This window comes from Rana temporaria, chromosome 11 (assembly GCF_905171775.1).
Source record: "Rana temporaria chromosome 11, aRanTem1.1, whole genome shotgun sequence".
NCBI classification, from domain to species: domain Eukaryota; kingdom Metazoa; phylum Chordata; class Amphibia; order Anura; family Ranidae; genus Rana; species Rana temporaria.
Window position 1 is genome coordinate 19,555,330 of NC_053499.1, and position 13,060 is coordinate 19,568,389.

The 13,060-nt window shown below is 43.3% G+C and overlaps 1 protein-coding gene across 4 annotated transcripts in view; it reads left to right on the forward strand.

Moving 5' to 3' along the window:
* Window positions 1-13,060, forward strand: part of LOC120917096 (golgin subfamily B member 1-like) — a 108,345-nt gene that overhangs the window by 42,792 nt on the left and 52,493 nt on the right. For 2 of the 4 annotated variants that reach the window (XM_040328109.1, XM_040328112.1), the window contains exons 15-16: window positions 8,753-8,897; window positions 12,026-12,146. In XM_040328109.1, the coding sequence (XP_040184043.1) occupies window positions 8,753-8,897; window positions 12,026-12,146 (266 nt within the window). The remainder of the gene's footprint in view (window positions 1-8,752; window positions 8,898-12,025; window positions 12,147-13,060) is intronic. The other 2 variants (XM_040328110.1, XM_040328111.1) reach the window with 2 other exon arrangements.

Below are 13,060 nucleotides of genomic sequence, written 5' to 3' on the forward strand. Positions count from 1 at the left end.
CAACATAACTGTGGTGCTGGGGCTTTAACACGTACTGCCAGTTTTCTAATACTTCCTATTTCTAGGTCTGCCTTCACTAAATCACCTGTAGGATACCAAGGTCTGCTTCATAAGAGGCCCTGTCACCTTTAAGATACTATTCATTAATCGGTCTGATGCTCGTTATTCAATATTCTTTTATTTATATATATATATATATAATATATATATAATGTATGCAAAACTAATGTTTCAATAGAAACCCCTGGCCCAATTGTTGGCTTAAAATCTAACCCATGCTCAACCTGTGGCCCCCCAGCTGTTGCAGGACCACAAGTCCCATGAGGCATTGCAAGGCTGATAGCATGACTCCCAAAGGCAGAGGCATGATGGGACTTGTAGTTCCGCAACAGCTGGAGGGCCACAGATTGAGCACCCATGCATAGAGCCTCTTAGAACAAGCCTTCTACGTGCCTCCTTTATCCTCCTTTCGGCAAAGCCATTTTATAAAATCATCAGCTGCCTGGCATCGCTTTATGCAGAGTCAACGCAGAGGCTGAGCAGTAGCCTAAAGCTTGCGCTACACCGAACACGTCTTGCTGCTAAAATCACTAGGAATATCAATTACTAAACGGACGTGCAGCTTACGCTAAAGGTAGTTTTTTGTTCCGAGTAGCATATAATAAATAGCTGCTTTTTCTCATTTTGCTACTTTAGGCAAATAACATAACATCTGAGACCCAGTCTGTATAGATAGTATAGGCAACTCACTGATTTGACAAGATCCACATGCAGGGTCAGCTCACGAAGACTTGGCATTTACAAGACTTTATTTTCTGTGTTTTTCTTGTTATTCTTTATCCGCTCTGCTGGGGTGAATATCAAAGCAGAAGCATAGTGGGGCTGGGAGTGTACAGCCATGGCCAAATTATTTTTAGAATGACACAAATTTACATTTTCACAAAGTCTGCTGCTTCAGTGTTTTTGGATCTTTTTGTCAGATTATACTGAAGTATAATTCCAAGCATTTCATAAGTGGCAAAGGCTTTTATTGATAGTTATATTAAGTTTATGCAACAAGGCAATATTCGCAGTGTTGACCCTTCTTTTTCAAGACCTCTGCAATTCTCCCTGACATGGCGTTAATCCGCTTCTGGGTCACATCCTGCTGATGGCCACCCATTCTTGCATAATCAATGCTTGGAGTTTGTCAAAATTTGTGTTTTGTTTTTTTTTTTTTTTTTCTTGTTCACACGCCTTTTGAGGTTTGACTACAAGTTCTCACTTGGATTAAGGTTTGGGGAGTTTTCTGGCTATGGTCCCCAAATTTTGATGTTTTCTTCCCAAAGCCACTTAGTTATCACTTTTGCCGTATGGCAAGGTGCTGGAAAAGGCATTGTTCCTCACCAAACTGTTCTTGACTGGTTGGGAGAAGTTGTTCTCGGAGGATGTTTTTGTACCATTCTTTATTTATGGCGGTGTTCTCAGGCAAAATTGTGAGTGAGCCCCCCCACTCCCTTGGCTGAGAAGCCCCCACATATTGAATGGCTTTACTGTTGGCATGACACAGGACTCTGATGGTGGCGCTCACCTTTTCTTCTCAGGACAGGGTTTTTTCTGGATGCCCCAAACAATCGGAAAGGGGATTCATCAGAGAAAATGACTTTATCGCAGTCCAATCCCTGCACTTTTTGCACAATATCAGTCTGTTCCTGGTGGTCTTTCCTGGAGAGAAGTGTCTTCTTTGCTGCCATTCTTGACACCAGGCCATCCTCCAAAAGTCTTCTCCTCACTGTGCATTCAGATGTACTCACACCTGTCTGTTGCCATTCCTGAGCAAGCCCTGCACTGGTGATGTCTCGATCCCACAGCTGGATCATCTGTAGGAGAGACGGTCCTGGTGCTTGCTGGACTTTCTTGGGCACCCTGAAGCTGTGCTTCGGAAATGCAGTGGAAATGTTGTTTTTTATGGGATTAAGTTCATTTTCATGCAGAGGGACTTTTCAATTCATTCCATTTCATCTGATCACTCTTTATTTTATTTTTTTAAAGTGTATGTTTGTGCGTGTACTCGAGAGAGGAGCCAGACTGCAGGAGTTGGGAGTAGGCAGGCCTCCCCCAGAGTCAATCTGCCACCTTTCTCCATGCCCCGGTTGGCAATGGCAGGTGTGTGAGGGGGGTCCTCCCACACAGCCCCGCCATACCTGCTCCACTTTGAAGCCCAACGGGGCAGAGGGACTCCCTATAAGGGAGTGAGAGGATCTAGCCCGCTAAACCAGCCCCATTAGTCCTTCGCCTCTCTTTTTAGAGACCGCATGGTCAAAGTGCGTGCATGTTAACCCAATTTCGAGTGCGTGTAAGTGTGGTGGTTTTTGTGGGAGGGGGGGGGGGTGGGCGTACTAAGCGCAGGCTTACTTCGCATAGCACACCCACCCGGAGCCAGGCTGAGACCACCAAACTCAATTCACATGTAGCCGAGACCGGGATCCAAACCCCTAGCTGCAGAGGTGAATGGCTTGTCAGCGCAGTGCCAATCGCGTTGAGCCACTGCAGCTCCCGTTGATCACTCTGATCACTCTTTATAACATTCTGGAGTATATGCAAATTGCCATCATAAAAACTGAGACAGCGGACTTTGTGAAAATGTATATTTGTGTCATTATCAAAGCTTTTGGTCACAGCTGTATAGCCCCGGGGCTAAGCCAACTAATGTCATACAGGAATAAGGGAGAAATCAGTTATGTGTGATTGATTAATACAGGTTGCTACTACATGCTATGTGCGTAGTTTACACCATAAGGAGCCATTGGTTCCATCAGCCTAGTGATTTTAGTAGCCCGATTATGCTACTAAAAATCTCTTGTGATATGACTACCAGCATGTGGTTCAGTCTCTCAGTAACTACACCAGTCAGCCATAACATTATCACCACTGGCAGGTTAAGTGAATGACAAATACAATGGCAGCTGAAATTTAGTGGGGTATATTATGCAGCAACTAAACATGTTGTCCCTGAAGTCGATCTTTTGAAAGCAGAAAAAAATGGGCATCAGTTTGTTGTGTATGGGGCTGTGGGTACAATATGACACAACCTGACAGGACTTTTAAAGCAATACTACAGCCAAAAATAATAGGATAAAAGCAAACGGCCCATTAAAAAAATTAAATAAATTTAAATCAACTTTGGCTGTAATGCTCACCTTTTGATCCTACAGTATTTTTGACACTGGATGTCCTCACATAACCAGCAACATTCGATCTGGGCACCTCTGATTCCAGGTTGTCCTGGAACCACATCCGGCTTGTGACTGGACAGTACACGGAGAAGCAGCACAGTTATGCCCTTGTCTCTCTAGCACTCCCCTTCTATGAGCATGCCGATTGTGAGCACGTTACCTAGTTGGCTCTTTGTGCTGCTTCTTACTTGCACTCCAGCCCAGCTATCCATACTGTACAATGGTTTATTAAAGATTACAGAGCCACATTCACTTGTGCCCTTTAAATCTACCATTCCTTACTCTATTAAAAATGAAAATAAACGTTGGCTTTAGACATACCTTCTAGCGTTTTAGAAGATGGCTTTCTGAGGTGGATTGAAGGAATTTAGTAGGAAGATCATTGTATTGCATGTCCTATAATTGGTACTGTCGATAAAAATCCATAGCCAAAAGTCAGGGCAGCTTTCGTGAGGCTTCAGGTTTAGAAATTTGTATCACATTGATGAAGATATTTTTAAAATGGACAGGTTATCTCTTAAGAAATCCACCTTTATCACACTTAGTAGAATCCACAGTAGTGTATCAATAACTAATATATAGATCTTGTTGGTATAGCTGTTAGAAACAAGCATGACTCCCATTTATTTTTTTATTTTTTTATTTTTTTGTTTCACCGTTAAATGAGCCCAAACGCTCAGCATTGCTCCACTCCATCCTTCTACCCCACACTGTGATTTGGTCAGCCACCGAGAACATAGTTTCCCATCAGTTTTGTGCATGCAGGTTCCTTCTCATCAAGCTGGCTGGTGCTGTACTGCTGATGTGTTCCCCCTGGAGTGTTATCTGGAGTGGGAAACAGCCAGCAGTGCAGAGCTGGCCACGGCACACAAGTCTGCTTCTTTTTTTTTTTTTACCTTTCTGTTTAACACCCTAACCAGTTCTTTGTCCTCAATTTATGATTTTGTCTAACTTCTAGTTTTTCCAACTCATCCCTGTCTTGTCTTCTTGGTATGAATCGATTGTGCTTGCTGGGGAGTATAAAATCATGCAGTGTGATTCTCTAACAAAAGAGTCTGTCAATTAAATTTTAAATTTGAATCTGGTGTATTGCCCTGAGACCTTGATGTCTGACTTTATTTTATAATTTGTGTCATCTGATCTGATGTCCTGTCGAAAAATGCCCGGACGGAACTGCGCAGGCGTGGCGCTTGCGCAGAACGGAGCCGCCGAGCAGCTGAGTTTACGATTAGCTGTAGACGTCGCCTGCGCACAAAAGGCGACATTGTGCCACAGGCTCCCGATGCTCGTACAGGTCTGCAAGGGCCAGATTTGTTCTTGATGGGCGCCTGTGAGGGGCGGATGTCTACATGAAAGGGGGCATCATTTCTTGTGTTAGCTTTTTTTAGGAATTCTGCCCCCATCTTAGCAGCCCTGCCCTTTATTAAAAATACTTCCCCCTTCATGTAGGCATCTGCCCCCTTCATGTAGGCATCTGCCCCCTTCATGGAGGCATCTGCCCCCTTCACGGAGACATCTGCCCCCTTCATGGAGACCTCTGCCCCCTTCATGGAGACCTCTGCCCCCTTCATGGAGACCTCTGCCCCCTTCATGGAGACCTCTGCCCCCTTCATGGAGACCTCTGCCCCCTTCATGGAGACCTCTGCCCCCTTCATGGAGACCTCTGCCCCCTTCATGGAGACCTCTGCCCCCTTCATGGAGACCTCTGCCCCCTTCATGGAGACCTCTGCCCCCTTCATGGAGACCTCTGCCCCCTTCATGGAGACCTCTGCCCCCTTCATGGAGACCTCTGCCCCCTTCATGGAGACCTCTGCCCCCTTCATGGAGACCTCTGCCCCCTTCATGGAGACCTCTGCCCCCTTCATGGAGACCTCTGCCCCCTTCATGGAGACCTCTGCCCCCTTCATGGAGACCTCTGCCCCCTTCATGGAGACCTCTTCCAGACTTGTACGAGCATCAGGAGCGTGTGGCACAATGACGGCTATTTGGTCGGCGCATTCGCAGTTTCTGGCCGGGGATTTTTCGATAGGGGGCACTTCTCGACAGAACACCGACACTTATGAAAATAAGGAGGCCATGCACAACAATTCTGTTGGAGAACCACTTTTAAGTCTGCATCCATTTTTAAAAGCAGAAGCGAGATTTGTGCAGCCGCTGAGTTCAGCTATAATTTTAAGGGAAGAACTTTTTGATTCATCTCAGGACCAGCTGTCTGGTCTGCAGGTACATGTGGCAGCAGTTTTGTTCCCTGATTTGGTATCAATACAATTATTCTGCTATTTCAAAATAAATTGATGTTCAGCATATTGTATCAGTACAGTTATAGATGTCTCATCTAAGTCTACTGGACACCTACGTGTAAACTCTGTATATTTAAAGCCAGTCCAAATTTTATACCATGTTATATTTCACACTCATATTTAGCGTGTAACCTGGTGCCAAGTGACCTTGCCCCCTCTTATAGAGCCTGGGGGTTCTTCTCCCCAGCAGCTGCTCTCACTTTTAGAATTTTGCACAGCTGCGTTATTCACTCACAGAGATCTGTGAATGAATAAACTACAAATCCTATCTGCCACCTCACCAGAGAGACTTTTAGTTATCAATGGAACACAAAAGTGGTGATCGCACTCGTAGTCCACTGACACTTCCTCCAGCTCCATTACCAGAAGTATGGACATAGAGCTGAAGGAAAGTCTGCAGGAGTCTGTCCATCGCTTGGTTCTCAGTCTTAGACCCTATAACACTAGATTTTCTGCAGATTGTCTTCAGATTTACTAAAACCATATAATATGAGGTCAAACCTTAAGCGTTTTAATTTGTATGCAATCAGGCAGGTCCTTGCACTAAATGGTTTTGGTAAATCTGAAGACAAAAATCTGCAGAATTTCTAATAGTGTGTATGGGGCCTTTGGCTTGATTCACAATTAATGCATTTTTAGCGCTTTTTGCAGGTTTGCACTACAGTCCATTTAACATGGTTTCCTATGGAACACGTTCTGTAGTGCAAATCTGCAAAAAGCGCTACAAATGCATAGGTGTGGGACAGATGCAGTATCGGACCAATGCTGTATCCACCTAGGTAAATCGAATAATTATAAAATAAATAAAATAAAATTCCCATGCTTCTTTGAAGTGTATCTATGGGCAAAAAAAAAAAATTGCATTTATAATGCAGACTTTCATTGACACAGCAGTTTTTTTTTTGTTTGAGTCCCATCTGTAACAGTTTTATTGCCTGTTAATTCTGCCAGTAGATTCAAGACAATTTAATTTTAGACATGATGGTTGTACTCAAGTCGATTTGATGGATCAACTTCAGTACAGCCAGCCTGCCCATAGACTGATTGAAATTGTAATCCATCTATGGCTGGCTTAAAGTGGTTGTAAGCCCTCTTATATACTCAGTGGAGTGAATAGCTTCAGGTGATAGACAGAGATGAAACACATGCTCCTGTATAGGTTTTACTTGTTTATCTGCAGTCTTCTAATTCTCTACAACCCTTTCCAAAGGATAGATTTGTTATAAAATCCTTCTGCATCTGTGATGAACAGAGAGGAGGGGGTGGAGAGCTGCAGTTAGTGTGTAAGACCTGATTGGAGGAAAGGGACACCCCGCCTCCACATACAGCACAGGAACGAAGGAACATGCAGAGCTGTGTTCTGAATAGACAAGCCGTGCGCTGAGCTCTCCTCCCTGTCACAAATGTATCTTGTGTTGAAGGAACAAGGCACCAGAGAGAAATGACACTTAGAGCTTTGGAGATAGACAAGTACACAACATATATGTGCTTTGTTCAGGTTTACAACCACTTAAAAGAAGTTCCCCTTCCCTTTAAAAAAAAAAGCACATCTTTTTGCAAGTAGTAAAATGTGCTTTTATTACTTTTTTATACTGGCGCCTGTAAAGCATTGCACCAACAATCGGCAGATTGCAGGTGCAATGGCAGGAGCCTTCAGACTCTCAGTACACTGTCTCTGATACAGGCAGGTAGTTACTGAATTACAGAAAGAATCGATGAACTACAAGGACACTTACCAGCATCCTCTGTGTATTGAGAACGACAAGCCGTCGGCCTTGGTGGCCGATGGTACTTGTAGTTCATTAATTCACAGAACTCTGAATGAATGATGCAGCTGTATGCGTGTGGGCAAAGCCCCGCAAAGCTGCACTATTTTTAAATTGTGACAGCAGGTGCAGGGAGAGGATCTCCCGTCCACTGTCACAGGGAGGGGGACATAGGGGGGAGAAGAGGCACGAGCTGGAATATGCTAAATGTTCCACCCTAAATACGGGTTGAACATGCAACATGTTCCAAAGGTGAACTTGGCCTTTAACTCCATGTATACTTACACTTTAAATTATTTGTTTGGACCAAATGAACCTTTTTCCTTTACTAGGTGATGGACCTGCTGTCAGTGCACTATAAACTGTATGTATCTTAAGCTACATACAGTATACAGCGCTGTGTTCCAGCAGCATTGTGGGGGGCTTCCTGCCTGCTGCCAGGACATAATCAAGTTGAGTTGAGCACTCCTGAGCCATTCATAGCAAGCCTTGTATTTTTATCAATCATTAAAGGCTTCTTCTGATTGGCTGAGATGAAAAACCTGGTCATCCATATTTTGAGCTGTCCCCAGAACAGAAATGGTGGGGAAATCTTCCAATGGGGACACTAGTGCTGGTGAAAACCAGGTATTTCCGCTCACATCCTGTTTTGGGACAGAAAATGAAGGAAAATCTCCGTAATAGGACACAGATGGCAGAAAAAAAAAACTGACAAGGGTTATAATCCTCCCTTCATTTTTTCTTAAATAATTGGCAAGACGGCCAAGTTTCTGTGTCACAATAGTAATATGATTGGGTGGGGGTTTATTTGCAAGTAAGATCGCTTTAGATAGACGCTGCTCTACTGGTGCTTGAACCAAGCAAAGCACATCTCGCTTCTGTTTCAGTAATTTGTTTCCCCCGAGCTTTGCATGATAAATATTACTCATCAGATTAATATTTTGTCAGATCACAAAACAGATGGGAATGTACTTTCTACCATTGTAGAATTTTTTTCTCCAACAAAATTCACTTTTTACTGCTAACGTGTGACTTTGAAATGATCTATAGTTATTTCCATCACAAATGAATCCAATTGTTATCCAGTAATTGCATTGTTTGACGCCTTGTATCCCAGTCATGTGACTTCCTCTGAATTAACAGACATTGTTTGCTGCACTAAAAATGATTTATTTTTTATGTGCATACGATGCTGAATAATCATCTGTATTGATCTGATCCTGTGTACTTCCCTCTAATTGACTGGATTATTTAATGTGCACGTGGTTAACCGTTTTTGCAAGGCAAGTCCAGGTTGCTGTTTGGCAAAATGTGGCACGGTTTTGTCAAAGAGCTCTTTGGTGACTTGTGTAGTGTGCTGTGTGGCTAGGGGGAAACTCACAAGATGAATGTGCTGGGGTTGGTAGCGTGGGCTGGTTGAGCTTTGATGTTAAAAAAAAAAAAAAAAATACTGCTTTTCCTGTGGCACAAAACTGATTGAGGATGACTGGTTCTTTCCTGGCTGCTCCGATCCAGCCATGGACTCAGGGCAGGTGGAACTGGAGGAGGAGCTGAGCGCAGCGGGGAAAATGAGACCACCGCGGAGGAAAGGAAGCAGAGAAGTCGCCAAACTGCAGGTCAGTTTTTACATTCTCTGTCTTGCTTAAAACATGCTTAAAGTGTTACTAAAGAAGAGTAAAGAAAAGAGGACGCACCTTGTGCATTATCCTTCAGTAAATTTATTGATAAAAACAGATAAAAAGCTACTCGCAAACATGTAAAGTGATATTCCTCAATATAAGTCACCTAGTCGTGGTAATCTGTCTAGGTATCGACGGTCTCCAGATGCTGAAGGATAGGACATTAGGACCACTGCTGGCTAACGCGTTTCGAAGGGACACCACCTTCCTTGGAGGCTTTGAGGAAGAAAGTATCCCTTTGAAACGCGTCAGTAAGCAGTGGTCCTGATGTCCTCTCCTTCACCATCTGGAGACGTTCGATACCTAGACTGATTGCCCATGACTAGGTGGCTTATATTAAAGCGGTGGTTCACCCTAAATAACAAGTTTCTATCATGAAATCCAGCATACTAGCGTGAGCTACAGTATGCCTTTATTTTAATTTTTTTGCGCCGTACTCACAGTTTAATCCCGTAGTTAAGTTTCAGACTCCCCGCAGGGAATGGGCGTTCCTATGCAGAGGGGAACATGATTGACGGCCGGCTATGGCGCGTCACGCTTCCCGAAAATAGCCGAAGTAGGACTCTGCTCTTCACGGCGCTATACGGTGCCTGCGCACAGACTAGTAGCTGACTGCGCAGGCGCCGTGAAGAGCCAAGTCCTATTTCGGCTATTTTCGGGAAGCGTGACGTGCCATAGCCGGCCGTCAATCATGTTCCCCTCTGCATAGGAACGCCCATTCCCCGCGGGGAGTCTGAAACTTAACTACCGGATTAAACTGTGAGTACGGCGCAAAAAAATTAAATAAAGGCATACTGTAGCTCGCGCTAGTATGCTGGATGACATGGTAGAAAAAAAATATTTTTTTTTTTAGGGTGAACCCCCGCTTTAAGGAAATTTTCTTCACATGTTTGCGAATAGCTTTTTATCTGTTTTTATCAATAGACTTACTAAGGATAATGCACAAGGCCGGTGCGCTCTATTTTCTTTACTCTTCTTTTGGCTGCTAGGCTACCCCTATCCTGGAGGGCAGCACGGCCTGAGAAATTATCCTTTGAACACTAGACATCACACTTATGCGCAAGAATACTTGTTTGCTGCTATAAAGTGTTACTAAACTCAGGGCCCTGCATTCACTATATCTGGTCTCCCACAGTACACAGAACATGGAAATGCAATTATTTTAGTAAATATAAACTGCTAAATACCTTTTCTCATCAGCAGTTGGCAGTCATGTGAGAGCTTCTAGGAGGAGTTTTCATTCTCCCGTGATTGTCCTATGAGGCTGCAGAACCCCTGACCCTCTGCCTGGACAGTGCTGATTGGCCCTGTGCTGATCACATGCACTCTCCCAAGAAAAAAAATAAAGCTCTCTAGCAATACGCACCAAACTGAGCATGTGCAGCTTGCCCCCAAGGCTCTGTTCTATCAGGAGATGGATTTGGGTCTGTGGAAGAAGGGGAGGATCAGCGAAGACAGGATCAAACAGCCTTTTTTTTTACACAATGCAGAGGATTAACCCCTTAGGTTTCACAGTGACTATATCAAGCATGCTTTACTGCATATACAGACTTATTTTACTGTTGTGGGTTTAGTAACACTTTAACCCTTGCACACAATGTTAAAATGAACCTGATCTGGCCTAAAAAAAATAAAAAAAAATGCCTGTACTTAACGCAGAGCAAAGTACATGTCATTCTGTGTTCCTGGCTACTCTCTAAGTTGAGATTGTGGCCACTGATTTACAAAAATATGCGCATCTGCACTTATTTTCCCTTGGTCCCCCTGCAAAGTCTCACAAATTAAAGCGTAACTACACTGCACCTGAGCACCACAAACCAAAAACACTTTAATTCATTTTTAATATTCAAAGCAAACTTGCCTATCTATCCATGTCTCCATTCTTCTGCTGAGAAATCACTTTGAAAAACACATCTTTGCATTTCTAGCCATGGCCATTTTGAGTAAGGGCAGATGATTCATGTTGCATTTACTTTCTGGAGTCTATTTGCCCCTTCGCTCTTGAATGCAGGTTTTTGTCAAATTCGGCACCCCGCCAGAATCGGCAACCCAGTCGGATTAGGTAACGGAATTGATGTTCCATCAGCTGCGCATGCATTTCACCGCTACTAGGTTTGCTCATCTGACAGAACACCTGCAGTCAGAAGAAGGCAGCGGACATCTTACTAGACCCAGCTACCTCTTGAATTTCACAGTAATTTTAGCAATAAAGTGAGTGTATGTAAATAAATGTAGTATATTGACATCTGTGATGCTGTTTTGATGATTAATTTTGAAAGCCTAAAGGATTAACGTGCCGAGCAGTGCGGGGTGTACCAACATGGCCTCTGCCACCGTCCTACTGCTGGCATCCAGCTTCTTTCAAAATGTAACATCCAAAGAGCATTACAGATGTCAACATACTATGGGCTAGATTCAGCAAAGAATTACGCCGGCGTATCCATAGATACGCCACGTAAATTCAAAGCTGCGCCGTCGTATCTACTTTCTGTATTCAGAAAGCTAGATACGCCGACATTTGAATTACGCACGCTTACGCCGGCCCCATTTACGCTACGCCACCGCAACTTACGGAGCAAGTGCTTTGTGAATACTGCACTTACTCCTTTAAGTTGCGGCGGCGTAGCGCAAATAAGATACGCTACGCCGCCGTAAGATCAGGTGCAGCTACCTGAATCTAGCTCTATATTTATATACGATCCTGAAGATTGGCAGGATCACCAGGGAGTTCTTCATCTTTGAAAGCTAAAGCTCACACATAGTAAGGCTATCATGTTGTAAAGAGCTCCACAAACTCTTGGCACAATGCAAATCCTAATATAAAAGTTTTAAAGGGGGGGAAAAGAGTGACTTTTTTATTTGTGCAATAACATTCTATTTTAAATCCATCCTGATTTCACCTAAAAAAAAAAACGTGGGCTTATAGAGGATGCAAGAGGATGACCAATAAATCTAGGGAGAAAAATACTCACAATCATTTTAACAAATCCTACTTTTTTTTTTTTTTGTTGTTGTCATGTAGAGCCTACTATGTCTGAAACCTAACTATTTTCTGCTTAATTTAGGATGAATACGATTATAGCCGTAAGAGTTTTCAAGAGCAGAGCCTTACCATGGAGAGCGGTGATACCATAGAGGGCGAGAACATGGGAGGTTGGTGGCCTGAATTCGGTTCTCCTAACTCAGGTGTGACCCCACTAGACAGTTTATTGCCCTCTTGTCTGTCCCCACCCAGCAGACAAGGGCCGGAGCATGCACTGCGTCACCTCGTGCCTTTTTTTTTGTCCACTCCTTTTTGGTTTGGGTTTTTTTTTGTAAACTAACTGCTCGTTAAGTATTGGTTTCTAACATTTTAAAGGGACACTATCTCTAGAATAAGGAAACATTTGGCACTACTATACATACACAAATACGTATTTTAGTTAGCAGTATATATGTCTTTAGTGCAGATCAGATTTGATATAAAAATAAAAAATCTAATGTTTTAGGGATTTGTTAATAACATAGATGTTTAGATATGAAAGTTAGGTTTAGTGACTAGGCCTTCCATGCATTTCTGCTTGTAGTAATTCTTCCAGTGGTGGGTTACTTAACACATCTAAAAACACTTTTTTGTTTTAGTGAAGTTAGTGAGGATTCCTCTATTCTGAGCCCTGGAGAGATGCATACACCAGGGTGGATCAATCCATCCAGAAACTCTCCTAGACAGTGGCACTTTGCAGGTGGTTTTTTAACCCACTAGTAGGGGTTAAAATAACCCCGCTAGCGGCCGATTTACCTCCGCAAACATGACGGTAAAGCGCCGCTAAAAATATCGGCGCTTTACTGACCAAGGCCACCTGCACCCCAGTGTTAAAGGAGTCTATTTCTCTGTACTAGCCACATTAAAAATAAAAAATGTGCATGCATTGCAGAGCTGTACTACAAATGTTTCTATGCCCTAACATACTTTTTAAGTCACGCAAGAATTGTTTGTACTGGCAAGGAAGAAGGTCCTCAGTCCTAGATTATATGATTTAGGTCCCACAAAGTATGGTGATAAATTAAAAGAAGACAAAGGTCTATTGAGTTCAACCATTAGAAAAAAAATTAAATACATT